A 25,420-nucleotide genomic window follows, 5' to 3' on the forward strand; every position below is an offset into this window, starting at 1 on the left:
GGTTTACTTCTGCCACAGTGCTGGCTTGCCCTCGTAGTTTTGAACAGCAGAAATGCCATGGGAGTTTAGCTTTATGAAGGTAGGTGAAAGAAGCTGGGTTGTTGGTATGTGCTCTGAGTACCTGGTATATTGTACATGTCTTGTGAATATCCCAGGTATATATGAGCGGGGTCTGTCTCCGGGAGCAGCTTGCTCTGTTCACCCCCAGGAGCTTCATGGGCAGCATCTTACACGTGTGCATGACACTCACTAGGTCAGGGAGCACTGGGCTATGCCTTCCACTGTGGGGCAACTTTCACTACAAATGAAACATCCCTTATCTGGAGTGCCTGAGTTCAGATTTTGGACTTTTTCAGGTTTTGAAGTGTTTGCAGGTGAGTCATGAGTTACCTACAGGATGAGACTCAAGTCGAAATCTGAAATTGATGCATGTTTCATAGACATCACATGGAAAGCCTGAAAATGATTTTTTCAAGATTTATTTTACTTTTATTGGAAAGTCAGATACACAAAGAAGATCTTCTGTCCAATGATTCAATGGCCAAAACTGCGCTGATCCAAACCAGGACCAGGAGCCTCTTCTGGGTTTCCCATGCAGGTGCAGGGTCCCAAGACTTTGGGCCATCCTCGACTGCTTTCCAAGGCCACAAACAGGGAGCTGGATGGGAAGTGGGCCTGCAGGGACATGAACTGGAGCCCATAGGGGATCCCAGTGCATGCAAGGCAAACACTTTAGCCACTGGGCCCTGAAGCTTGTTTTTTTGGATACATTTCCAGCAGTAGCATTGCTGGGTCAAAGAATATAAATACAAAGATAACCCAGGTGGCTTGTCTTCAAATACCCAGAGCACCTTTGCTTCAGCAGCTTAAAGTGACAAGGTGCTTCATTTTAATTCTGAGGGAGAGCGAAATTCACTATTGTTTTCTACATGAGATCATTGTGTATTAAGTTTCCAAGGCAACACAAGTTGCAGGACAGAGCCAGGGTTAAAATACACACTTTCCTGCTCTCCCTTGATCAGGCTTCCTTCTGTGCCTCTCAAGTGACAGGAGACTCAGGCTGAACCTTCCCTGCCACGCCCCTTCGCAGGCGTCTCAGTGCCAAAGGGGGCTGCTTCCTCTCCCAGGCAGCTAGGCTACAATGGAAGGAAAGTGAGAGCTTTCTGAGCCTGAAGAGGAGACGGGCTGAGGCAAGGAAACGTATTTAAGAAGCAAATTGGAAGGTCTAGGGTAGCAGATGAGGCAGGATCCATGAGATGGGAAGGGTCGAGGTTTAGGGGAAAGTGGGTGAGACTATTGTTTCCAAATTTTCTCTTTCTTCTATCTGGGGGAAGGAATCTTGAACTGCCAGATCTATTTTCTCAAGATCAAAGTGAAGTAATGTGTGTTTTCTTTTTGTATTTTTGTTTTCTTCCAAATGAATGGTCAAAAAGCAACTTCCAATGAGTGCTCTCCAAACACAGAAGACGGCGAGTTCGGTTTTGCCCAGCCCAAGCCGAGGATAGCAGGAAGAGGAGCTGCTCTTCACAGCCAAACTCCTCCACACACGACGCTCAAGACCTCAGGGGCGCCCGCAGCGAATGGCTTTCAGCCTCTCCGTGAGCAGCCCCCAGCAGCGGGGGCAGCCCCTGGGGAAGATGCAGCTGACCAGGCAGGATCCACCAAGATAACTCCACCTCCAGGGACAGCAGGGGGATCAGGGCCACCTCAGTGGAGTGGCAAAGACAACACCGGTCCAGCCGAGGAAAAGAAAGACATGGGAGGAGAGAGGGAGGCTCAGACTCCGAAAGCACTGGGAACTGACAGCAAGGGTCAGGCTTTGCGGACTGCAGGAGAGCAGGACTCCCCTGGGGCACTGGATGGCACCGAGAATCCCCACGCTGCTGCAGGCGAGGCAGAACTTGAAGGAACGGCTGAGCACATCCTGCCTTTGCCGACAGGTGCAGAGCTGCAAGCCGCAGAAGCTCTGGGCAGCGGGGAATGGGCCCAACTCCTCAAAACCATTTCTCAAGAAAAGGAAGCTCCGGAAACAGTGGAAGGAAGTCAACTTGCGGAAGCAGCCAAAGAGCAGCAGCTTCAGGTGACACCGGGACAAAGCCAACAGTCTCAGTTCCTGGAACCCGCTTCTGGAGAGTCGGTGGCACTGAACGTCTTGGATGTGAGTCAGTCTACGGAATCACCTGTAGTGAATGCTTCAGACAGCACAATTCCTGAAGGCCCAGACAAGCTGGAGCAGATGCAGCCAGAAGGGGCAGCTGGAAGCATAGAGCAGCCCGCAGGAGTTGTAGAGACAGAGGCGAGTGAGGAAACAGTCGGGAAGACACCCATTCACAGAGAGGAGCAGCACGTTGAAGGTAAAGTGTATCAGAACGTGCAGCCACTAAAGTCTCTGGCTGAAGTCCATTTGACTTTTAGACAGGGTTTTCCAACCTGGGAAACAGCCATTCCATCAAGTGTTGGTTCAGTTTTCCAACAAAACTTAAGAAAATATATATTTTTTACTTATTTATTTGAAAGACTAATTGAGGCAGGAAAACACACACACACACACAAAAGTGAAAGAGAATCTTCCACCTGATTGTTCACTGCCCAAGTGTGTAACAGCTGGGGCTGGACCAGGCTTTTCCACCCAGAAACTCTACCTGGGTCTCCTGTGTGGGTTTTCTTTCAATTTCCAGTTACTCAACTTCCGATTCAGTTCCCTTCCTTCTCTAAACCATGGTTTAGAACTCATGGTTTAGAGAAGGAACTGCCTCCATTGGAAACCAACCGTGGGGTAACTGATCATGGATGCTGAGTGAGTGTCGCTTAGTATCACTTTGGTTGTTTTCCAGGTGAGACTGGAGAACAGGTGGAAACAGGACGGCAGAGTGAAAAGGCAAGTGAAAGGGCAGAAGCAAAAGAAGAAACAAGAGACATTGTATATCTTTCAGCAGCCACATAGATAGGTGTGGCACAAGAAGGCAAATGGACCACAGCACATCGCAATGAAGAGGAGGGCAGGGAACTTGTGCGTAGGCGTCTTATCCTTTCTCCACCTGTGTGCACTACACAAGGAATGTGCTTGTGTTTCATATAAGGACTGTTGCTTGAATCCACTGCCCGCGACAGCTGCACTGTGAACAGTTCTTCACTTAGCTGCTCGTCATAATTACACATTGAAACCTACAGTAGGCTTAGCCAATAAAAAGATAGGGTTAGACTCCCGTGATTGTGGGGGAGTGTGCAGGTGGCTTTCCTCACTGTGGCTATGGGGGCATTAGGCACAGAGAATGATACTCTAAAACACTAATCTAAATCTAAGCCCTTAGGGCTTGGTGGTGGAGGAATTGAGTCAGCACATTTCAGGGAGTGCCTGATGTTAGGCTCCCACGGGTGTCCTTGTGCTGGAAGGGAGGATGAACAGCCAACAGAAACAACGGGATGATCGCTGGCATTTGTCTGACCTAGATTGCAGAGGCTGGCAGGAACCTTGGGAAGCATGACATCTGTTTATCTTCTCACTGTGATTCTGTCTCCTGCCCCAGGTCCCGATTTTTAAGGTTCAACATGCTAACATAGTCTTCGTCCAAGGAAAGCCATCCGTGGTGTTGTTCCAAGGTTAGGTGTTCCCCACCCCCCCTTTACAGGAGATTCCACATTTTCCATGTGCCATTTTGAATCCTCTTTTGATATTTTGCCTACGTGAGTTGGTTAACTTGATGTTACCTTTCAGACTAAAAGTATTTAAAATTAATTTAATTCTAATGTATTTTCAAAGCAACAAACAGCAAGAATTAAAACCTTCATGGAGTCACTGTCGTGGCATTATTTGACTAAGCATCCCATTTGGGCAGCAGTTTGTGTCCCAGCTGCTCCACTTGCCATCCAGCTCCCTATCTATGACCTGGGAAACCAGTGGAGGATGGCTCAAGGCCTTGGGTGCCTGCTCATGTTGTGGGAGACTCGGAAGAAGCTCCTGGATCCCAACATCAGACCAGCACAGCATGAGCCTTGCAGACATACTGGGAAGATCTCTTTTTGTCTCTTCTTCTCTCTGTACATGCCTTTCAAATAAAAATAAATGAATCTTTAAAAAAGTACTTAGCCTAGGTTTCTATAAAAATTCTAGGGAGTATACAAGGATAGATTATTTCTTTTTTTAAGTCTTAATTTCATAGGAAAGGCAGGCAGGCAGATCTGATCTACAGAGAGGAGAGACAAAAAGATCTTCCATTCACTGATTCATTCCCTAAATGGCTGCAATGGCCAGAGCTGAGCCAATCTGAAGCTAGGAGCCAGGAGCTTTCTCCAAGTCTCGCATGTGGGTGCAGGGTCCCAAGGCTTTGGGCCATCCTCTAAAGCCTTCCCAGGCTACAAGCAGGGAGTTGGATAGGAAATAGAGCAGCTGGGATATTAACTATTGTCCATATGGGATCTTGGCACATACAAGGTGAGGATTTAGCCATTGAGACATTGCACTGGGCCCAAGGACAGACAGTTTTATCTAATAAACTCTTCCAAGAGATGAGAAAAGAAAATTTGCTGGATGAACACAAAATTATCCTAAATATCTATGAATTTTACAAATGTGTAAAACATGTCATCAATACCTATGTGTCTGTATATATTGATAATTTTGAATTAATTATATGGGAGTCTGGCATCATGGGCAGCATTTTAACATACCGTGCCACAGTGTGGGTCCCTCAATAATCATCTTTGGGCCTGGTATAATGGCTCAGTTGGCTAATCCTCCCCTTGCAAGTGCTGGCATCCCATATTGTTGCCGGCCTGTGTCCCACTTGCTCTGGTTCTCATCCAGCTCCCTGCTTGGGGGCCTGGGACAGCAGTGGAGGGTAGGCAGTTCTTGGGATCCTGCATTCATGTGGGAACCTGGAGGTTCCTGGCTCCTGGCTTAGGATTGGATCAGCTCTGGCCGTTATGGCCATTTTGGGAGCAAACCAACAGATGGAAGATCCGTCTTTCCTCCTCTTTCTGTAAATCTGCCTTTCCAATATAAATAAACAAATCTTTAAAAGAAGATAAAAATAATCATCTTTAACCCTAACATCACTTTAAGGTTCTTCCATTTTTATGGAGCTCAAAATTGAGATCCTCCTAGATCTCTTCAAATCCCCTTGTTCTGCCTTTCCCTGTGGATGCTATTAGTCTATCATACATGTATCTACATGTTATGGGTAAGAATGTGGTGGCAGCACTGCTATCATGGCGATTTTGAAAATAATGAATTGTGGGCCGGGCATGGTAGCCTAGCAGCTAAAGCGCTTGCTTTGCATGCACTGGGATCCCATATGGGCACTGGTTCCTGTCCCAGCAGCCCTGCTTCCCATCCAGCTCCCTGCCAGTGACCTGGGAAAGCAGTTGAGGATAGTCCAAGGCCTTGGCACCCTGCACCCGCGTGGGAGACCCAGAAGAGGCTCCTGGCTTCAGATTGGTTAAGCTCCAGCTGTTGTGGTCACTTGTGGCATGAATCAGCAGATGGAAGAATCAAGTATGCAATAAAAGAGGCTATCTTTCTGATATATAATTTTTTTTGTTTAAGATTTAATCTTATTGGAAAGGCAAATTTACAGAGAGGAGAGACAGAGAAAGATCTTCCATTTGTCGTTTCACTCCCCAAATGACTGCAATGGCTGAAGCTGAGCTGATCTTAAGCCTGGAGCCAGGAGCTTCCTCCAGTTCTCCCACATGGGTGCAGGGTCCCAAGGCTCTGGGCCGTCCTCTGTTGTTTTCTCAGGCCATAAGTAGGAATGTGGTTGGGAAGTGAGCAGCCAGGACACAAACTGGCAAATGTGATGCTGGCGCTTGTCAGTGAAGAATTAGCCAATTGAGGCAATATGCCGGCCCTTGATAAAAATATACTCTTATCAGTGGCCTTTTCTCTTTGGAGAGATTAATGGAACACAGAATGATTATATGTCATACATAATTACATAACTATGTGTTAGAATTTGTTCTACATGGGGGGCCCGGCACCATGGCTTAGTGGCTAAAGTCCTCACCTTGAATGCACTGGGATTCCATATCGGCGCCAGTTCTAATCTGGGCAGCCCTACTCCCTTTCCAGCTCCCTGCTTGTGGCCTGGGAAAGCAGTCGAGGATGGACCAAGGCTTTGGGACCCTGCACCTGCATGGGAGGCCCAGAAGAGGCTCCTGGCTCCTGGCTTTGGATTGGCGCAGCACTGTTGTGGTCACTTGGGGAATGAATTATCAGAAGGAAGATCTTCCTCTCTATCTTCTCTGTATATGACTTTGCAATTAAAATAAATAAATCTTGAAAAAAAAAGTCTTCTACATGGGGCCGGTTGTGTGGTGCAGCTGGTTAAGGGGCTCCCTGTGGTACCACCATTCCTTTTGAGCACCAGTCTGGCTGCTCCACTTCAGATCCAGCTTCCTGCTAATGTGCCAGGAAAGCAGCAGAAGATGGAACTGCTTCTGTGTGGGAGATGTGGGTGGAGTTCCTGGCTTCTGGCTTCGGCATGAACTAGCCCTGGCCATGAGGCCATTTGGGGAGTGCACCAACAGATGGAAGGTTGGCCTCCTTCTCTTGCCCTCTCCATAATTCTGCCTTTTAAATAAATCCTTTCTTTCTTTTTTAAAAGAATTTATTCTACAGTGAGTATCCAACTGACAGATGTCAAAAATGTCAAAAGATTTTAGAGATCAAATCAAACATAAAATAGTCACATATAACCTGATCACAACAGTGTTAAAGTACACAAAGAAATTCTGAGATAGTAACACTCATATGTTTTCACAAATAAATTGTTAAAAAACCAAACAAACAAAAAAGGAAATAATGGGCCCACTGTGATGGTTCAGTGACTAAATCCTCACCTTGTACGTGCCAGGATCATATGGGCACTGGTTTGTGTCCTGGTGTTCCACTTCCCATCCAGCTCCTTGCTTGTGGCTGGGAAGCAGTTGAGGACAGCCCGAAAGCCTTGGGACTCTGCACCACGTGGGAGACCCGGAAGAACCTTCTGGTTTCAAATCAGCTCAGTCCTGGCTGTTGTGGCCACTTGGGGAGTGAACTAATATATGGAAAGTCTTTCCCTCTGTATCTCCTCCTCTTTCTGTAAATCTACCTTTCTAATAAAAATAAATCCTTAAAAAAAAAAAAGGAAAAACAAATCACACCAAGAAAAATCTGCATGTTTATTATATTAGAAAAACATTTTGGTCCGCCATGTTCTCCTTTATCTCTGCCACTCAAACTAGAATATTTTAATTGTGCTCAAATTAAAGTAGAATCCATGACTGACATGAGAACATTATTTCACTAAGTTAACAGGCGTCAGTGAACTAGGTGTGCTTGTGATCATGTCTCAGGGATGCTAACTCATCATTCTTACTCGTTTCTCTCCTTACTTCTACGTATTTAACTAGGTGTGCGTGTCCCTTCTCCTCCACTCAGTAACATGAGCACCTGAGTGGTGTTTACGGCATTGTAACTGGCTTCACTATCTAATTTTTAATTCTTGTTCAACTCTCCCACTTGCAAGGGATTTCCATAATGACTTCAGATATTTTAGTCAAACTTGAGTTTTTCACATCCAGTGTGAAAATTAAGGAGTTAAAGGCACAGTGAAAACCCCAGACTCGGTGAGCAGAGTGCACTCATAGTGAGGCTGTTGAGAGAGGCCCCTGGACAGCAATGGCTTCTATCTCCACACGGCCTCCCTGGAGGAACACAATGAAATGATATTTCAGTTTTTTTGCAAGTCAAGAGAGTTCCATTTGAAACACATGCAGCTAATATCAAGGCAGCTAATACCAAAACTTTTTCTGGAGAAGTTTAATGTTATCTTGCAATTCCAAGTTCAGAGTCTTCTGCTACTTGCCCCCACCCCTTTAATAAATTTGATGAGAATGATCAAGAGACAATTGGAGCAATACAAATGCTGTGCGTAGGAGATACATTTTCCTTGGTGTGAAGTTTCCAGTGGAAGTTGGCAAGAGCTGCTGCTTCTACAGGCAGCAATGGTGTGCTGCTGAGAGGCCCAGGAAGTTGCTGTGCGAGACACAAGCCCCAGATCCGAGTGGTGAGAAGTGTGTGTAGCTGTGCGTGCCCTGGCACAGGGACCATTTTCTACAGGAATCTCTGGATGGTTTATATTATACAATAGCTACATAAAACTTTTAGAGCAGAACTCACAAACCTAGCTCAAAATGATAGTCCCAGAAGTGACATTCCAACACAGATGCGATGTCACTTTTTCTCACAGTTTAAGGACCCAGGTTCTGTATGTGTATGTTCATGCATTGTTTATAAGGTTTCTGCATTTTTTCCTCCCACATATGTAGCGTGGATTGCTTCCATTTAAGTTCCTAGGAAGCAGGAGCTTAAAAACTTTTTTTCAAAAAACTTCCTGTAAGAGTGTGCTCAACTCATTTTCTTGAGGAAGCAATGCAGTAAACCTCAGTTATTTTTAAGGCATACTCACTTTGGGCAAAGCAGCGACCTGGTACGCAGCTCTTGCAGGAAAATTACTCTTGAAATCTGAGTTTAAAAGAATTGAATGTTAATTTCCAGACACTTTGTTTATTCAACACTTTAGAAAAGAATATATGTACTTCAAAGGCTATTAAGTATCACTAACAAAAAAAGCTTCTTTTCAGATTTGTTCAATAAAACACTTTGCCATATGCTTCACATGAGATCTAATAATGTCACAGGACTTCGACACCTGCCTCCTGTTTGGTGTGGATGGGTCTTTGTTTTAAAAGAGCAAGCAATGATGTTTCCTCTCTTGTTAGACCTTCGTCTCACCCCACCAGGGCATAGGGACAGCCACGTTTAGCGTGACAGCATTTACACAGTGCCAGCACCTGTTCTAAGTGTCCCAAGTGTTCTAACCTCTCTAGGCTGTACTGAGTCATTTGAGAACACCAGGGCAAAGACATGGTGACATTTAACTAGCTGTTGATTCCGAGAGGGCCAGACTAAAGATGGTGGCCATGCCTCATCACAGCAACAGCGACTGCCATCTGTACACATACAGAAACATTTTAGGAGGCCTCACAAAGACCGTGAAAGGTGTAACCAAATGAAGTTTCAGGAGAATGGATTTATCTAGTATATTATTGTACGGACTGCAATAGAAATCTTTTTACAAGACTACTTTGCATGTTTCTATTCAGCTTTTTTATCCTTTTAGGATGCGGTGCCATTTCTTTAGCATGTGCCAACACTCTTCATTCACACTGGGCATTCATTTTATTAACAGACTAGCCCCTCTTTAAAACAGAAAACAGCAATAATGCTGAATTACTTACACTGCTTGTAGATGTCATTGACGGTACCGAAGTCATTGATGTCGGCCAGCAAAACGGTTGTTTTCACCACTGGAAGACACACACACACACGCACACACACACACACACGCTGTCATCAGCATGAGCTGTTTGGTCTCAGACATTCCTTCTGGAGAAACCATTCTGGAGGTGCTGCTTCCCTGATCATCAGGACAACTTGAGAAGACTGGGCATTTGGGATGCCTGCATCCCACAGGAGAGTGTCTGCGTCAAGTTCTGGCGACGCTGCTTTCCCTCCAACTGCCTGCTGATGCATTCCCTGGGAAGCAGCAGGTGATGGCTCAAGGGCTTGGGCCCCTGACAGCAGTGTGAGAGACCCAGATCTGGATTCCAAGTCCCTGGCTTTGACTTGGGCCAGACCTGCCTGTTGTGGATGTCTGGTTAGTGAACCAGCAGTTGGTACATCTCCCCCATCCCCGCCCCTCTGTCTTTTCAATTATACACACACACACATAGGTATGATACACTACCAGATAATACATAAGTTCTTAAAAAAAGATCAAGGAAATATTAAACCAATTAAGCAGTACCATCAGGTTGCTCACCATTAGTGAAGTCGCAGCCCGCAGCTTTCAGAATTTCACCCATGTTTGTAAGAGCCTGTGAACGTGCACAAGGATATTAGGCACGGCTGCTATGTAAAAGCTTATTTAAAGTCAGCTGACTACAGTTTATCCCTACACAGCTGCTGGTGTAGGAAAATTCTCCCTGCTCTTCCTAGGATGCTTCTAGTCAAGTGAATTATAGGTTTCCTTCATTGGATGAATATTTCGAAAGCACAGTGAAAAAGTTATCTCCTTTCATGAGAAAAAAACTGGGTGGGGCTGGTGCTGTGGCACAATATAATGCTTTAAGCTGCCACCTGCGGCACTAGCATCTCAGACGGGTGCCATTTGTGTCTCTCTGTTCCACTTCTGATTCTGATCCCTGCTAACATGCCTGGGAAAGCAGCAGAGGATGGCCCGAGTGTTAGGGGCCTGCTCTCACCACAGAGATCCAGCCTGGCTCCTGGCTTTGGCCGAGCCCAGCCCCAAGCTCTTGTGGCCATCTAGGGAGTGAACCAGGGGATGGAAGATCTCGCTTTCCTTCTGTGTATCTCCCTTTCTCTCTGTATCTCTTCCAAATAAATAAAATAAATCTTTTTTTTTAAAGATTTTTTTAAAGATTTATTTTTATTGGAAAGGCAGATTTACAGAGAGACAGAGAGGAAGATCTTCCGTCCGATGATTCACTCCCCAAGTGAGCACAACGGCCGATCCTATGCCAGTCCGAAGCCAGGAGACTCCTCTGGGTCTCCTGCGCGGGCTTAGGGTCCCAAAGCTTTGGGCCGTCCTCGACTGCTTTCCCAGGCCACAGGCAGGGAGCTGGAAGGGAAGCAGGGCTGCCAGGATTAGAACCGGCGCCCATATGGGATCCCGGGTGTGCAAGGCGAGGACCTTAACCACTGCGCCATTGCGCCAGGCCCAATAAAATAAATCTTAAAAAAAAAAAAAAAGCTCATATAGGATGCTAATGTTACAGGCAATTGCTTTAATCTTAATACTGTATCACTGGCCCCAGTTAAAAAAAAAAAAAAGCCTGGCGTGTAATCCTCTCCTCAGTGTTAAAATAGGTGAAATTTTCAATGTCCACAAACATAAAGCAGGAATAATTTCTGGCATTCCTTACTGCAAACCACTTCAAGGATGAGTAGGGGCTAGCAAGGATTAGGACCTACAGGATCCCGGGGCTAGCAAGGTGAGGACTTAGCCATGAAGTCATCACGCCAGGTGCCCTGGCTCCTGGCCTTGGCCTGGTCACAGCCTGGCCCAGCCTTGGCTATCACGGGAACTTGGGGATTGAACCAGCAGCTGCAAGATCCCTTTCTGTCTTGCTGCTTTTCGGTCTAATAAAAATAAATACATACGAAAAATAGAAAAAAAAAAAAGCTAATTCTGCAAAAGAAACACACGATGTGTGATATCTTACGTGTTTCTCCTATGAAGTATGTTGACATTTTACTTGCATGACAGTAGTCTTATTTATTTTGTCAGTAGGTCAATGACCCTGAAGAGAAACTTACGCAATCCATGTGAAAGTGACAACATGTTGATTTTGTTAATTCAGGTTTAAAGTCACTTAATAAGGCAGAATCTCTTCTTTGGTTGTTAAATAATCATCACATTTCCATCTTTTATAAAACTGTCAGGTAGTAAAGAGCTTAAGAAGCATCTATCTGTAAGCACTATAGATTCTTAATACTCTTGAACAATAAAGAGTAATAGGAAAGGAAATGACTTACTTGCTTGGCTTCTTCTGCCACCCCACCAGGCACAAGCTGGCCGCTGGAAGGGTCCATGCCCAGCTGTCCTGAGATGTAAAGGGTGCGGTCCACTAACACAGCTTGACTGCAAGGAAGAGAAAGCGAGTGTGCACATGCACGAATGAGTATCACACACGGAACTCACTGCTAAAAGAAATCTTTCACAAGATACAAAATGTAGAAACTGCCAAATTGAAAAAGAAATGGATAAACTGGACTTCATTGTAATTCAAAACTTTCATCAAAACGTATCATTAAGGACGTGAGAAGACCAGTCATACATAAAGGAAAATGTTTGCAAAACATTGATGTGTTAAAGGACTTATGCAATGCAAGACAAACAACCTACTAAAACATGGGCAAGAGGTTTGACCAGATACATAACAAAAGGAAATACTCAGAGTTGGGCAGTAGGAAAGGCACGCAACGTGATTGGTTATCAGAGAAACGCAAACGCACATGATCCCAGCACATCAACAACAAGCTCGGACAATGAGGAGCAGCTGGAACCTTCCTACCCGGTGGTTAGGAATGCATAACCACACAGCCATTTTGGAAAGCAGCTTGGCAATGTCTGAAAAACTTAAATGCATACTTCACATACAAACCAGCAATTTCTTTTTTAGTCAACAACTCGAGAAAAATGACAATAGATGAGAATGTTCAAAGACTTTATGTGAATGCTCAGAACATTTTTATATACTTTGTTTTTCTTCACTCAACAACAAGAGATCTTTCCACAACTGTACAACTTGCTGTAGAATTCCCAATCTCCATAGTATTTCATTATGTATATTTATTTTATTTGTCCAAACTCCATGAGTGCAGGGGTAGTGACTTGTCTGTACAGCTGTGCAGGGCCCAGATGGTTTTCTCACACTTGGTAGGTTACGGTAACTACTTGTTTTTTTTTTTTTTTTTTTTTTTAAGATTTACTTGGGGTCCCAGTGTGGTAGCCTAATGGCTAAAGTCCTCATCTCGAATGTGCTGGGATCCCATATGGGCACCAGTTCTAATCCCAGCAGCACCGCTTCCCATCCAGCTCCCTGCTTGTGACCTGGGAAAGCAGTCGAGGATGGCCCAAAGCCTTGGGAGACTTCGAAGAGGCTCCTGGCTTTGGATCGGCACAGCTCTGGCACTGTGGTCACTTGGGGAGTGAATCATCAGATAGAAGATCTTCCTCTCTATATCTGACTTTCCAATAAAAATAAAATAAATCTTTAAAAAAGAGATTTATTTATTTGAAGGGTGTTACAGAGACGGAGTTTGTGGGGTTTTGGAGTAGTGGCTTAACCCTTAATCCTTAATGCCACGAAGCCAGCCCCAGATTGTTCTCCAAACCGCTAAGCAGCATCTACAATTTGACTATTAATGAATGTCTTTAGTATTGTGTGTTTTTGAGCTGCAAAGCATAGAGTTGAGTTATGCTTGGTGACAGGATTCAGAAAGTCTAGCAATTCTGGCTTTCACCCTAGTCTACAAGTAGCTAGGGACTGGGGTGTGTTAATTTGTAACTTGTGCTGGGGTCAGCTGTACAGGGATAACACTGTGTTTACTGACTGCCTGCCCTGACACTCTTCCCTTGGCAGAACCGGGGGTAAGCCCATACACATTGTTACTTATCAAAAAATTTGATAATAGATACTTATTTTCAGAATAGTAGAAAATGAGTGATAGAACTCTGAGCGACTTGGAGCTATCTGAGTTAGCTCCTACAGATTTAAAGAGGTCTGCTGGCAAACAGGACTGGATGGTTGATACTTTCTGAGCACAAGAATCCTACTACTGGCCCAGAGCGGTAGCCTAGTATCTAAATCCTCACCTTGCCTGGGGCGGGATCCCATATGGGTGCTGGTTTGTATCCCAGCTGCTCCACTTAGGATCTAGTTCCCCTGTCAATGGCCTGAGAAAAGCAATGGAAGCTGGCCCAAGAGCTTGGGCTCCTTATGTGGGAAACCCTGATGAAGTTCCTGGCTCATGGCTTTGGCCTGAGTCAGTTCATTTGGGCCATGGACCGGCAGCTGGAAGATATCTCTTTCCCTCTTTCTCGGCCTCTGGGCCTCTGCTTCTTCATTTCTGTAACTTTGCCTTTCAATAAAATAACTAAGTGTAAAAAAAAAAAAAAATAGAATGCAAAGTCCAGGTTTGGTTCTACAGTATTTGGAGCAACACGAGGGGAGACGTTCTCCTTACAGGCCAAAGATTCATCATACATTCAAAAGCATTCTAATAATTCTAATCCACCATCCTTTAACACATCATCTAGGCCATGTTTCAAAAATCATGCAGCTGGTGTGCCTGCAAAATGCAGAGGAAGGCAACAGTGATGAGATGAGGAAATCCCCCCAGGTTCAGTCCTGAAGCATCCGGAGAAGTGCTGAACTGAGCGGTCCGTGACAACACCCCACGCACCCCAAAGCCAGGGACTCAAAGTTCAGCAGATCTGATACATTCCTGGAGAGAACCCGAAATCTTCAAAGAATTTATTCACTATGAATTCTGTACATAAGCCCGTTTACAAATGGGTCTTAAAATATGCCAGTTGATGTTCTCAGGATATAACTAGCTAGAAAAGCAGTCTTAACAATCATATTCTAAATTAGCACCATTGCTAGTGGCCTTTTATCACCCTTTGAATACAGAATACACAGGAGGCCCAGCATCCTGGAAAAGTGTCCCTGTCATGGAGCTGGCCGACGGCTCCTGCCCTGCTGGCTGGCACGCTGGCGTGCTGACTGTCTGCTTTCTGCCTGCAGCTTGGTTAAGACAGCTGACCCCTAACCCCTCCAGCAGGAGTGTCTTGGTCATGCTTCCTTTCTCAAATGAAGTGTGTGTAGGATCTCTAACTAGGTCGAGGACAGCCATGCTCTTTTAGCAGGTGCCAAGACGAAGTGCTTCTTCCAGGCGCCTGGGTCTTCAATAGCTGCTTTTGTTCTCCAGGAAAGCAGTGTTACTCTGAACACTGCTACTGGGCAACTAAGGCAGAGGGAGGAAGAAAGGGATGATTCTTACATATATTGGAATGCCCCCTAACTATTCTGACTTCCTCAATTTCTATCATAATTAGTATCACAATTTTCATTACAGAATAAAGCACCAAATCAGTACTGGAAACCCCCAACAACCTGGACCCCTCTAAAATCTAATTTTTTATTGGTCATGGTCTTACTGAATCCCCTAATAACCTTATGAACTAGTGTTTTGTTCATTAGAAGGCAAGCAATCTATGACAGGTTAAATCACTCTGCAACATCATACAATTAAAAAGAGGCAAAACAAAAATTCAACTTTGATTGGACAGGTATTTCTGCAAGAATCGATCATGTACCCTGAATCACAGTAAGGAAAAAAGTCTGTTTCTCAATTCCTTTTCAATTTTTCTTATTGAGTAGGGAGGGTGGCAACAAAATAAATGACTAAAATTGGTTTCTAAAGTCATTGCCTGGATTCAAACACTGTTACCCCACTTAGTAGTATGACCTTGGGTGAATTATTTAACACGTGTCTATAAATGTCTTCATCTGAGAAGATGAGGACTGGAAGAGGAACTGCACACAAGCAATGCCTCATGTTGAGTAAGCACTGATAAATGCAAGCAATTGTAACTTTAATTCTGATTACATTAAGGAAGCAAGAAAAATACTATTTTTACACGAGACAAGTTTAAGAAATGTAAGTTTTGTGTCAGATGTGGCAACCTAGTGGCTAAAGTCCTCGTCTTCCATGTACCAGGATCCCATATGGGCACCAGTTTGTGTCCTGGCTTCTCCACTTCCCATCCACCTCCCTGCTTATGGCCTGGGAAAGCAGCAGAGGATGACCTAAGTCTCTGGGCCTCTATATCCACGTGGGAGACCTGGAAGAAGTTCCTGGCTTTGGAATAGCTCAGCTCAGGCTGTGGTGGCCATTTGGGGAGCATGCCAGTGGTTGGAAGATCTGTCTGTCTCTGCTTTTCTCTGTAAACCTGCCTTTCCAATAAAAATAAATAAATCTTTAAAAGAAAAAAACAAGAAAAGAACCAAATAGTTAACTGTTTGTAAGGGGATGTCAGAAGGCTTTCAGAGGTAAAGGGAGACGGTGGTAACGAGGGAGGCCATTAAAGAAATTCCAGAATAGACCTAAGGGATGCAAAGCACCGCTGAGAAATACTGCCAACATACTAGGTCAATTGCTTGGAATCTGGTATGTGCAGAGGTTACGAATTCTGGGGGTGGTGTTTGGTGAGTATGTGTTAGGCAACTAAAAGCTGTTTGTGCTGAATTTTTTAAGGTAATACCCTACTTTGTTTGGGACACAGAAATTTGGAGTAAGAATTGTCCTGTGGGGAGGACATAAAACCAAACAGCGGCTGGGGTGGAATGGGGTGTGGGACAGACTGGATTACTGCTACACTTACTGGCAAACCAGGGTAGGGGCGGTCCTGGTGGGGGTTATTGTGGGTCGCTCCAACTAGGCTGCAGCTCCCACTGGTTTAGGTGAGGGCCAAGTATGTGCGGGGCAGAACCAGGCTGGACTGCAACACCCATTGGTTCCAATGGAAGTCGGGAGTGAAAACAGAACTAACCCAGCAATTACAACCACCAGCTGATTGGAGCGATGGACGGTGCCAGGCCCTGTACTTGTTAGCACATACAAGAAGTTTCTTTGGAGATCTTCCTAATCTAAATGCTGGACTCAGAACCCTACCGAAGAAAAGAGAGAAGACAGAACGGGTCAACCAACCATCTCAGCTATGATGGACTATGTCAATCAGTGGATTTTTCAAAGACCTCATAGTGCTTGGAGTGGCAAGATTGACAGCGATTCATAACTGTTGCAATATCAAAACCACTTGAGCAAGAACCTCAGAGTATGCCCTACACCCGGGACTTGGGGAGGGTGGGAAATTGGGTGGGCCTTCTCCCTTAATACCCTCCTTTTAAACATGAAGGTAACAATATGGAAAACATACTAGTATTATCCACTTTCCTGTAGCCCTTGCACCTTCTTACTCTAACTAAGTATGTAAAGAATGTCAAAATAAATAAATAAAAAAAAAATTTCATCAAAAAAAAAAAAAAAAAAGAATTGTCCTGTGGGTGCACAGAGGTAAAAACTAAAGCTGTTTTTCCTGTGGAGAGCCGTGGTGTGTCCTGCCTTTCCAAGTTCCCCACCATGTCACAGGGCCAGCCCCTTCATTTTTCTTTTCTACTGCTTTTCCATTGGATTATTTAAGAAAATAATTAGAAGTTTCCTTTTCAAATTGAAAAGGCAGCTAGCTCAAAGAAGCACAGTACATTATAAGTGGTACAAAAATTTGCTCAAAAAAAAAAAAAAGAAAAAGAGCTGTTGAATTACTAAAGCTTAAAAAAAAAAAAAAGATTTGTTTATTTTTATTGGAAAGTCAGACATACAGAGAGGAGGAGAGATAGAGAGATCTTACATTCACTGGTTCATTTCCCAAGTGGCGCAATGGCCGGAGTTGAGCTGGTTCGAAGCCAGGAACTTCTTTTAGGTCCCCTCGTGGGTACAGGGTCCCAAGGCTTTGGGTCATCCTCAACTGCCTTCTCAGGCCAGAAGCAGGGAGCTGGCCACAAGCAGGGAGTTGGATGGGAAGTGGAGCAGCCGGGGATACAAACCAACACTCAAACGGGATCCCGGCGCATGCCAGGCTAGGATTTAGTCACTAGGCCACCGTGTTGGGCCCTCTTCCCAAATTTTTATGCCAGTCGTTTTTCTACCTTTATGTCTCAATCAAACCATTCCCAGTCTAGATTACCCTTTATCCCAAAGTTCTCGTTGAAGCCCTTAATATGTTAATTTAAAAACCAAGTTACTACCAATGGCAAATCTAACCTTTAAACTCAACTCCACGTCTCCCCACTTCGCAGGAAGTCTTCCTAGATCTTTGCCTTCTTCTGGCCCAAGCTAGAATCGAGTTCTCATTCTCCCTCCCCCCCCCCCCTTCTGACTTGCCCTTTTATTGCCATTATCTTTTATTTCCAGGTCGACCATAACTATCACTGTCTTGCCACAGGTGAGGGTGATTTCTCATGGGAAGGGAGCATAAAGACAGAAGCCACAGCTCGAGTTCAAATCAAGCTGCCAAGCCAATTTGACTTCGGACAAGCTGATTTTGACTTTTTCAAAATGGGGATGGACTTAGCAGCTTCCATGGTACCGTCACACAAGAGGCACTAAATAAAACATATTTTTAAATCTTCTCTCAAAGCTATGGATGTCTTTCTGGTTACTCTCTATATATTTCTATATCCTTCAGGTGCCTGTCATAGGTTTGTGGGATGCATATTTTCCTCCACCTTGCTGCATAACCACAGTTCAAGTTCAGTTGAGATTCCTTCATTGCAAGCATATACCTAGCATAAAGTCCAGCATCTTATTGTCCAGATAAGTTCAGTGGCTTCTTGGGGAGACCTTCTCTGGTCTGAAGGTAGAGCTAACAGAGTGGGATGCATATTTTCATATGCGTCTGTCATAGTTGAAATATTCTGCCGTTTTGGTTAACAGTCTACAGATAGAATATTTTTGAAAGGAAAAGTGGAACAAAGGTTACTTAGTGACAAAGAATAAACAAGTTATATAAGAGGAAAAAATCTGTCAGAACATGTAGGCTGTTTTACAGTGAAGACATTTTTAAGACAATGAAAATTTGGGATGAAGATTTTTTTCTACTTAAAGATTTTTTTTCTGAGTGACCCACCAGAGTGGACTTCTCCAACAAGTTTAAGGTAGAATGTGCTAGATACTTTTAAAAAGCCATCTCCACCGTGACTGAACAAGGGCTTCACTTGATTATTTCACTGGTGGGAAATTAGCATGAATGAATACACGTGACAGTGCACTTTTATACTGGAAAACGCCAGTGGCTTGTGGCATGGCGGAGGGATGTGGCTGAAGTTTACTGCTACGCCAAGCATTATGCGCAGTAAAAGAAGCGAGTCGCAAAGGACCGAGTATATTTTAGGATTACATTTACAGGAACTGTCCTGAGGCAGCCAACCCAGAGAGATGGAGCGAGGATTCAGGTTCGTGAGGGGCAGGGTGGAGAGGAGCATGCAGAGTGAAGGCACCTGCTACAGGGTTTCTCGTTGGGGTGAGGAAACCCTCGGACATTGCAAAGTGGCGACGGCTGCACAGCTGGCAGCTACGGCCCAAATCACTGACTGGCTCAGGCTCAAGGAGTGAATTCTATGGTATGTGGATTGCGGGGGTCTCCAGGTGCGGTGCCCCCTTTGCGGACTCGGGTTCCTCGCCCCGGAGAACTCCGAGGAGCGCGCGCGCTTCGGCTCTTCCCACCCACGCAGGTGCTGCCCACAGAGACACGTTACCTGTAGGGGCCGATGGCCCCCGGGGCTTTGGCGGTGCTAATCACCCTTCTGATCAGGGACGACATCGCCGATCGTCTTTCTCTGGCGGCCGCTGGCGGAGAAGCAGCTCGGGATAGCGCGGCTCACTCAGATCCACCTGACTGACCGCACGGGCAGCCAGCCTCTCAGCCCCCTGGAGGGCTCACGTCGAGGCCGCATGCGTGCGCGCTCAGCCTTCTGGGAGTTGTAGTCCCGGCGCGACTCCGGGCCACGTGGAGGAAGCAGGCATCCTGACGCAGGCGCTCTTCGGCCCGCCTGTCGCGCATGTCGCCGCAGTGGGGCTGGCGGCAGAACCTTTTCGTTCTGACCCGGGAACCTCCTCGGCACATCTGGTAGGTAAGTCGAGAGGGCCCGTCAGAGTCGGCCAGTTTGTGTCTGGGGTGTGTTGGGGACAGCGCCCCTCCAAGCTCGAGCCAGACGCCCGTGCTCGGCCCCGGTCATCCTGCGCGTCCCCTCCTCTTCGCAGCCCGCGGGCCCCTGTTCCCCATCCCGAACCTTCTTCGGCCCCCGCGCTCGAGCTCGCTGCTTCTGCCATTGCCCGCCGCGTCTGCCAGCCTTGCGGGACGCGGTCGGGGAACGGGCCGGGGGTCCCGCCATCACGCCGCGCCCTGGCCGGTGTCCACCTTCCCCTGCTGCCTGCGCGTCCGCCTCTCGGGAATGCCGGGGCTTGGCCAGGTCTCCTCGGATCTGCACGCAGCCCTCGTCCTTTGCGATCCCTTCTCGTTCTCGCTCGCGGCGCCACGGCTGGTCTCCGTAGTCAGAGATACCTTGGCTCGGGACTTCTTCAGGTCCTGTTAACGTGGTGTTATGGGCGGTGTGCTTAGGGTCAGCGTGTAAGGCTTGAGCGCCTCATACACAGGGCACCCTGGGGATGCAGCCGTGAAGACGAGATCTCAGTTTGGTTGCTTCCAAGGTGTCACACAGGTGAACCCCTTTGATTCCACCATGCCCTCCTTACTGCTCACGTCTTGAGATTCCAGAACCTTCAGCTGTCTTTGATGTAGGACTTCGGTCTCCTAACTTGCTTGTACTCTGTTCCCATCCCAGTTGTCCAGAGTCCTTACTTGTGAACTCGCCCAGGAGATTCCTCCGTATGTGGATCCAAATTCCAGCTGAAATCCCACATTCTTATTTTTTCTTGCTGAGTCACACCCCCCCCTTCACCCCCCCCTTATCCAGTTTTTAAAAATTGTGCTAAACTGCAGATATTTTTTTAAAGATTTATTTTTATTATTTTTTTATTGGAAAGGCGGATATACAGAGAGGAGAGACAGAGAGGAAGATCTTCCTTCCTATGATTCACTCCCCAAGTGAGCACAACGGCCAGGAAGCACCCTGTGGGTGCGGGGTCCCAAGGACTTGGGCCATCCCTACTGCTCTTTTTCCAGGCCATTAGCATGGAAGTGGAGCAGCCAGGACACAAACTGGCACCTCTGGGGTTCAGGTGCTGCAGGCTGAGACCTTACTGTGCTGTGTCGTAGTCCTGACCCAGATTTCTTTGTGCATGATCTCATTCTGTCTTGTGCTTTAAGGATAATAAAAGGAGCCAGAGCCTGGCTTGTGTCCGGTAGCCTTGGGTGTGTGTGTCTCAGGTGGCGTAGAACCTGTCTCTGCTTGTTTCTTTATGTGTAAAGTGAGGACAGTGCCTCCCTGATTGAGATGTGAGGAGTAAATGAATAAAGTGGGTAGAATGGCACCTGGTACATATGAGATTCCAACATTTTGGGCGTCAAGTTCTCTGTTTCTTTCTCTCAATTCGAGAGGCAGAGAAAGACAGCCTCCAGCTTCTGATGCCAGCAATGACTCAGCTTGGGCCAAAGCAGGAGCCGGCAGCCCAATCTAATTCTCCCATGTAGTTGACCTCAGCCACTCAGCAGTACCAACCTGCTGCCCCCTTGGTGGGATTGATATTGGCAAGAAGCTGTATCCTTGGAGCAGGAGCTGGAAGTCAGACCTGGGCATTTTGGAATGGAACGCAGACATCTTAACTGCTAGAGCAAATGCTTGCTCCACATTGAGCTTGCAGTTGTGTTTAAAGACCTTTTAGAAGTCTGCTTGTAAAGTACTCACTGTTAGTTACCTAAAAAAGGATACATTCTTCTTCTTGTTTTTTTAAATATTTATTTACTTTTATTGGAAATACAGATTTTTTTTTTATAGAGAGGAGAGACGGATCTTCCATCTGCTGGTTCACTCCCCAAGTGGCCCCACAGCTGAGCTGAGCCAATCATAACTCAGGAGCTAGGAACTTCTTCCAGATCTCCCACATGGGTACAGGATCCCAAGGTTTTGGGCCATCCTCCACTGCTTTCCTGAGCCACAATTATGGAGCTGGATGGGAAGTGTAACAGTCAGGATACGAACTGGTGCCTGTAGGGATCCTGGCACCTGCAGGGCAAGGACATTAGCCTCTGGGCTACCGCCCCAGGCCCAAAGCTAAATTCTTTTTTAGAAAAGATTTATTTATTTTTATTGCAAAGTCAGATATACAGAGAGGAGGAGAGACAGAAAGAAGGATCTTCCATCTGCTGTTTCACTTCTCAAGTGGCTGCAACAACCAGAGCTGAGTCAGTTTTAAGCCAGGAGCCAGGAACCTCTTCTAGATCTCCCAGGCAGACGCAGGGTCCTAAAACCTTGGACCATCCTCAGCTGCTCTTCAAGGCCACAAGCAGGGAGATGGATGGGAAGTAGAGCAGCTGGGACATGAACCAGCACCCGTATGAGATGCTGGTGCTTGAACGTGGAGGATTAGCCGGTTGAAGCATTGTGGCAGCCACACTTTTTAGTCTTTATATTATGCTTAGGTCATATATGAGAGGATATTGCAATTGATAAAAGTTATGCATCTGATAAATAATTTTAATGATAATTGTATTTCAAAGTAGAAAATGGCGATTCAAACTGAATAAAAATAGGGGAGTTTTAAGTTTGAGAGAGAAAATACTGGGTAAGTCAATCAAACATTACTAGATTTCTATCATTTCACATCAAACTGTAATAAATTTTAAAATATAGGGGTTGGTGTTGTAGCTAAGCCTTCATCCGGGGTGCCGACTTTCCATGTGGGTGCCGGTTCATGTCTTGTGGCCTGGAAAAGCAAAGGAGGATGACATAAGTCCTTGGGCCTCCGCACTGTTGTGGGAGACCCAGAGAAAGCTCCTGACTTAGGATCGGCTCAGCTCTGGCCTTTGTGCTCAACTCTGTCTCTCCTTTTCTCTGTAACTCTGTCTTTCAAGTGAAAAGAAATCTTTCAAAATGCAGGTTGTCTCATCTCAGTAGCAGAAGTGAAAACATCGATCGTTTGTTAGCGGTTTTTCTAGCAGTTACCATTTCAAAATAGGATGCTTCATATTTCATTGATTCACAGCTCTTATTTTACCTAGGAATCAAGATAAAATGTAGTGACCAATTTTATTTTACTATTTTTAAACATTTATTTATTTTTATTGGAAAAGCAGATCAGATTTACAGAGAGAAGGCGAGATAGAGAAACATCTTCCATTCACTGGTTTGCCCCCCCACCCCCGCAAATGAAGCTGAGCCAGTACGGAGTAGAATCTCCCACGCAGGTGCAGGGTCCCAAGGCTTTGGGCTCTCTGCCATCCCTCTCCCAGGCTCTGAGCAGGGCGCTGGATGGAAAGTAGATCAGCTGGGATACAAATTGGTGCCCAGATGGGATCCCAGAGTTTGCAAGGTGAGGATTTAGTCCTTGAGCCCTTGTCCTGGGCCCTGGTTTTATTTTTTGTGGTGCCTTGTGCTCTTATCTCACCATTTTTCATTCTTCTGATGTATTTTGTGCAGTGTCAGCATCTGAGTATGATTTAATTATTTGGCAACATGAACTAGAAGGTACCAGCAGGATCTCTTCCATCAGTGAAGTTATTTTTTTCTTTTCTTGATTCAGGTCTTGTATTAATACAGATTCATAATTGCTTTGAAGTAACTGCCATGGATCAATGTCATATTTTTATATCAATCCACTCATAATAAATGTCTGTTTGCTAGGGAATGAGACTTCAACTTAGACATTCTTTAAATTTATTTTTGTTTTCAAATGGAAGTTTCCTCTCTTAATTCAATTTATTACCTTCTTTCCAGAAATGTCTAATGCAAAAGAAAGAAAACATGCTAAGAAAATGAGAAACCAGCCTACTAATGTGACTTTGTCCTCTGGCTTTTTGGCTGAGAGAGGCGCGAAGCATCAGATTGGAGGTGGGAAACTGTCCCAAGCTGAAATGCAAGGTAAAATAATGTATGATGGTCTCTTTGTTCCAGTTGAGACCAAACTGCTGCTGTTAGCTCTAAATAATAATTAAAAGCATAGAAATAATAAGAATGAATTAAATTCATTTTTCTCCAAGTTAGCAAATTTGAGTACTTGCTAAGCAAGTTTTTTGTTACTCCCAGGTCCATACTCTTGGAGTTTTGGGGGTCATTTGTGGGAGCACACAGAGCTGGTAAACATGGAGTTGCCCCTTGTGCCCATTTCCGTGAGGGTTCTCCCTGTGTTGTTGTTTGAGCTCCATGTGGGGATGGAGAGAGCAGAAGGGCAGTGCAGGCAGTTGCAGCTCTCACTAGGGCTTGAAGTGCAGCTGTGGGGCCTTCCTGCCAGGCACCTAGTGCTTCCAGGCTTTTGGAGAGAGTTGTTAGTACTTAAGATTAGGATCTATATAAGATTATCATATCTACGTGTTCTTCTGAGGAGCAGTGGTTAGTATTGTGAATAATAACCATGTGTATTTCAGAGTTGGTGTATTTTATTTCTACCCTAGCATCAATTATTATTAAATTACACTTCCATAATTCCCATGTGAAATATGGGACAGTTGAACTTCTGTGCCGATTCCAAAATCTCAGGAGGAGATGGGAAAAGATATCAGTTGTTCAGTGAGACGGCAGTAGAAAGTGCCAGCTAGAGCTGGTGGTCTAGAGCATTTTGGAATATTTAAAGAATAGTGTGCATCGGGTCTAATTGAATACATCTTAGGTTGTGGTTATTAGGACCTAGGTTGCGATCCATCAGTTGGTGCCTGTGTGCCGGGTGGTAAGCCCTTCAAATGTGTGAGCTCATCCAGACCTTGTAATGACAAGCTCTGCAGCTGCTTCCAGGTGATACTGGCTTCCGTAGTAATGCCGCGGTGGAGATAAGCAGGAACTCTGTAAAATGCTCCATAGATCTGTCCCCGTTCAGGCAGATTTGGATGTTTACCCTAAGGTCAGCATTGTGAGATTGGCCAGGTGTTTGACCAAGACTTTACTTTTAATCCTTGCTTTGATTTAGCCTAGTGGCTGTCATCTGGAGCTGATCGAAGCAGAATATACAGCATCATGTAGCTTAGATATTATTTAAGAGCATGGTTTTCAGGCTGCTATAACAAAATGCCCCCATGGGGCGTTAGTTCCCACAGTTGTGGAGGTTGGGAAATGAGGATCCAGCTTGGTGCCTGGGGAGGGCCTGCATCGGCTTTGTAGTGGTGCCTTCCCCACTGTGTCCGCCCATGACAGGAGCAGGAATCCTAGGGGGTTGTTCTTTGCAAGACACTCCTGCCGTTCTTGGGGTTATACCCATGTAACTAACTACCTCTCTGCTGCATGGCAGCCACTTGGGGTTGACTTTGAGCACCCAAATTTTGGGAGGGGGGATGCAAACTTCGGACTATAGCAGGAAGCTGTGGACATTGTTTTTCTCGTATCTGTTTATAACCAAGTTGGTTTATATGCCATACAGACACGATTGTCTCCTGTGCTGGCATCTTTCTTGGTGACCTCCCTCCTGGAGACCTGCCTCTTTCAAAAGAGATGGCAATAGCCACCTCATAGGGTGGCCGTAGGATTCACAAGCTAACCTGTGTTGTCAGCCAGATTTCATCCTTGTTTCCTGAGACAATAATGTTTCTTTTTATTCCCTACCGGAAACACACTAGAACCTCACTCTGGAACTGGACGACTGTGGCAAGCCAAAATGACCTCCCACTCACTGTCTGAGCCTGACGGGAACGAGCTGTGTTCTTCCAAAGTCATGTTGAAGAAGAAGGGAGGCTGGAAAGCCGGTCCTGAGGGCACCTCTCAGGAGATCCCCAAGTACATAACCGGTGGGTGTCAGGTGCAGGTGATGGCTGGCCCTGGTTTCTGGGCAGTCTTGTGTCCATAGATTGTCCTCCTCAGCCTCTCCCCTCTGCTTCCACCCTGGGTCTTACTCACTGCCAGCCTGCAGTTTGGTTATAGTTTCCTGGGCCTGGTGCATCTATCTCCCTTCTTGGGGTTCTCTTCTCTTACCCTCTCACAAGTGCTTACTTGCGAATTCTTCCTCTGAATTCCTGCCCCTTCCTTCTGTAAGTGTGCCATCTGTGCTCCTGGAGCACTGCTTTTTCCAGTGACAGAATCAAATGTCCTACATTCTGATGGCAACCAAGACCTTCTTGTTTTTTTT

At 45.7% G+C, this 25,420-nt stretch overlaps 3 protein-coding genes across 4 annotated transcripts in view; 2 read left to right on the plus strand and 1 right to left on the minus strand.

Annotated features, from left to right (window-relative positions):
* The first annotated feature begins 1,417 nt into the window (after positions 1–1,417).
* ERICH5 (glutamate rich 5) lies at positions 1,418–3,518 on the plus strand. Its single transcript, XM_040972694.1, has 2 exons — positions 1,418–2,354; positions 2,835–3,518. The coding sequence occupies exons 1-2, from the start codon at positions 1,418–1,420 to the stop codon at positions 2,942–2,944; spliced, it is 1,047 nt and encodes a 348-aa protein (XP_040828628.1). The 3' UTR covers positions 2,945–3,518.
* A 3,629-nt stretch (positions 3,519–7,147) lies between these two features.
* On the minus strand, positions 7,148–19,117 carry RIDA (reactive intermediate imine deaminase A homolog). The gene is made up of 6 exons (XM_040972632.1): positions 18,952–19,117; positions 11,603–11,708; positions 9,867–9,921; positions 9,283–9,351; positions 8,451–8,506; positions 7,148–7,686 (listed from the first exon to the last, which is right to left on the minus strand). Exons 1-6 carry the CDS (start codon positions 19,014–19,016, stop codon positions 7,624–7,626), a joined length of 414 nt encoding a protein of 137 aa, XP_040828566.1. The 5' UTR covers positions 19,017–19,117; the 3' UTR covers positions 7,148–7,623.
* Positions 19,118–23,090: 3,973 nt separating this feature from the next.
* POP1 (POP1 homolog, ribonuclease P/MRP subunit) overlaps positions 23,091–25,420 on the plus strand; it is a 28,585-nt gene continuing 26,255 nt past the window's right edge. For both annotated transcript variants that reach the window (XM_040972633.1, XM_040972634.1), the window contains exons 1-2: positions 23,091–23,232; positions 24,915–25,082. In XM_040972633.1, coding sequence (XP_040828567.1) covers positions 23,091–23,232; positions 24,915–25,082 — 310 coding nt within the window. The remainder of the gene's footprint in view (positions 23,233–24,914; positions 25,083–25,420) is intronic.

Source organism: Ochotona curzoniae, unplaced genomic scaffold (assembly GCF_017591425.1).
Source record: "Ochotona curzoniae isolate NIBS_2020 unplaced genomic scaffold, NIBS_Ocur_1.0 contig_2318, whole genome shotgun sequence".
Taxonomy (NCBI): Eukaryota; Metazoa; Chordata; class Mammalia; order Lagomorpha; family Ochotonidae; genus Ochotona; species Ochotona curzoniae.

Coding starts and splice junctions, on each gene's coding strand:
- ERICH5 (XM_040972694.1), top strand. CDS start 1,418: ATGAATGGTCAAAAAGCAACTTCCAATGAGTGCTCTCCAAACACAGAA. Junction 2,355..2,834: donor AGAGGAGCAGCACGTTGAAG/GTAAAGTGTATC, acceptor GTTGTTTTCCAG/GTGAGACTGGAGAACAGGTG.
- RIDA (XM_040972632.1), bottom strand. CDS start 19,016: ATGTCGTCCCTGATCAGAAGGGTGATTAGCACCGCCAAAGCCCCGGGG. Junction 11,709..18,951: donor GGGGCCATCGGCCCCTACAG/GTAACGTGTCTC, acceptor TCTTCCTTGCAG/TCAAGCTGTGTTAGTGGACC. Junction 8,507..9,282: donor CAATGACATCTACAAGCAGT/GTAAGTAATTCA, acceptor TTTTAAACTCAG/ATTTCAAGAGTAATTTTCCT.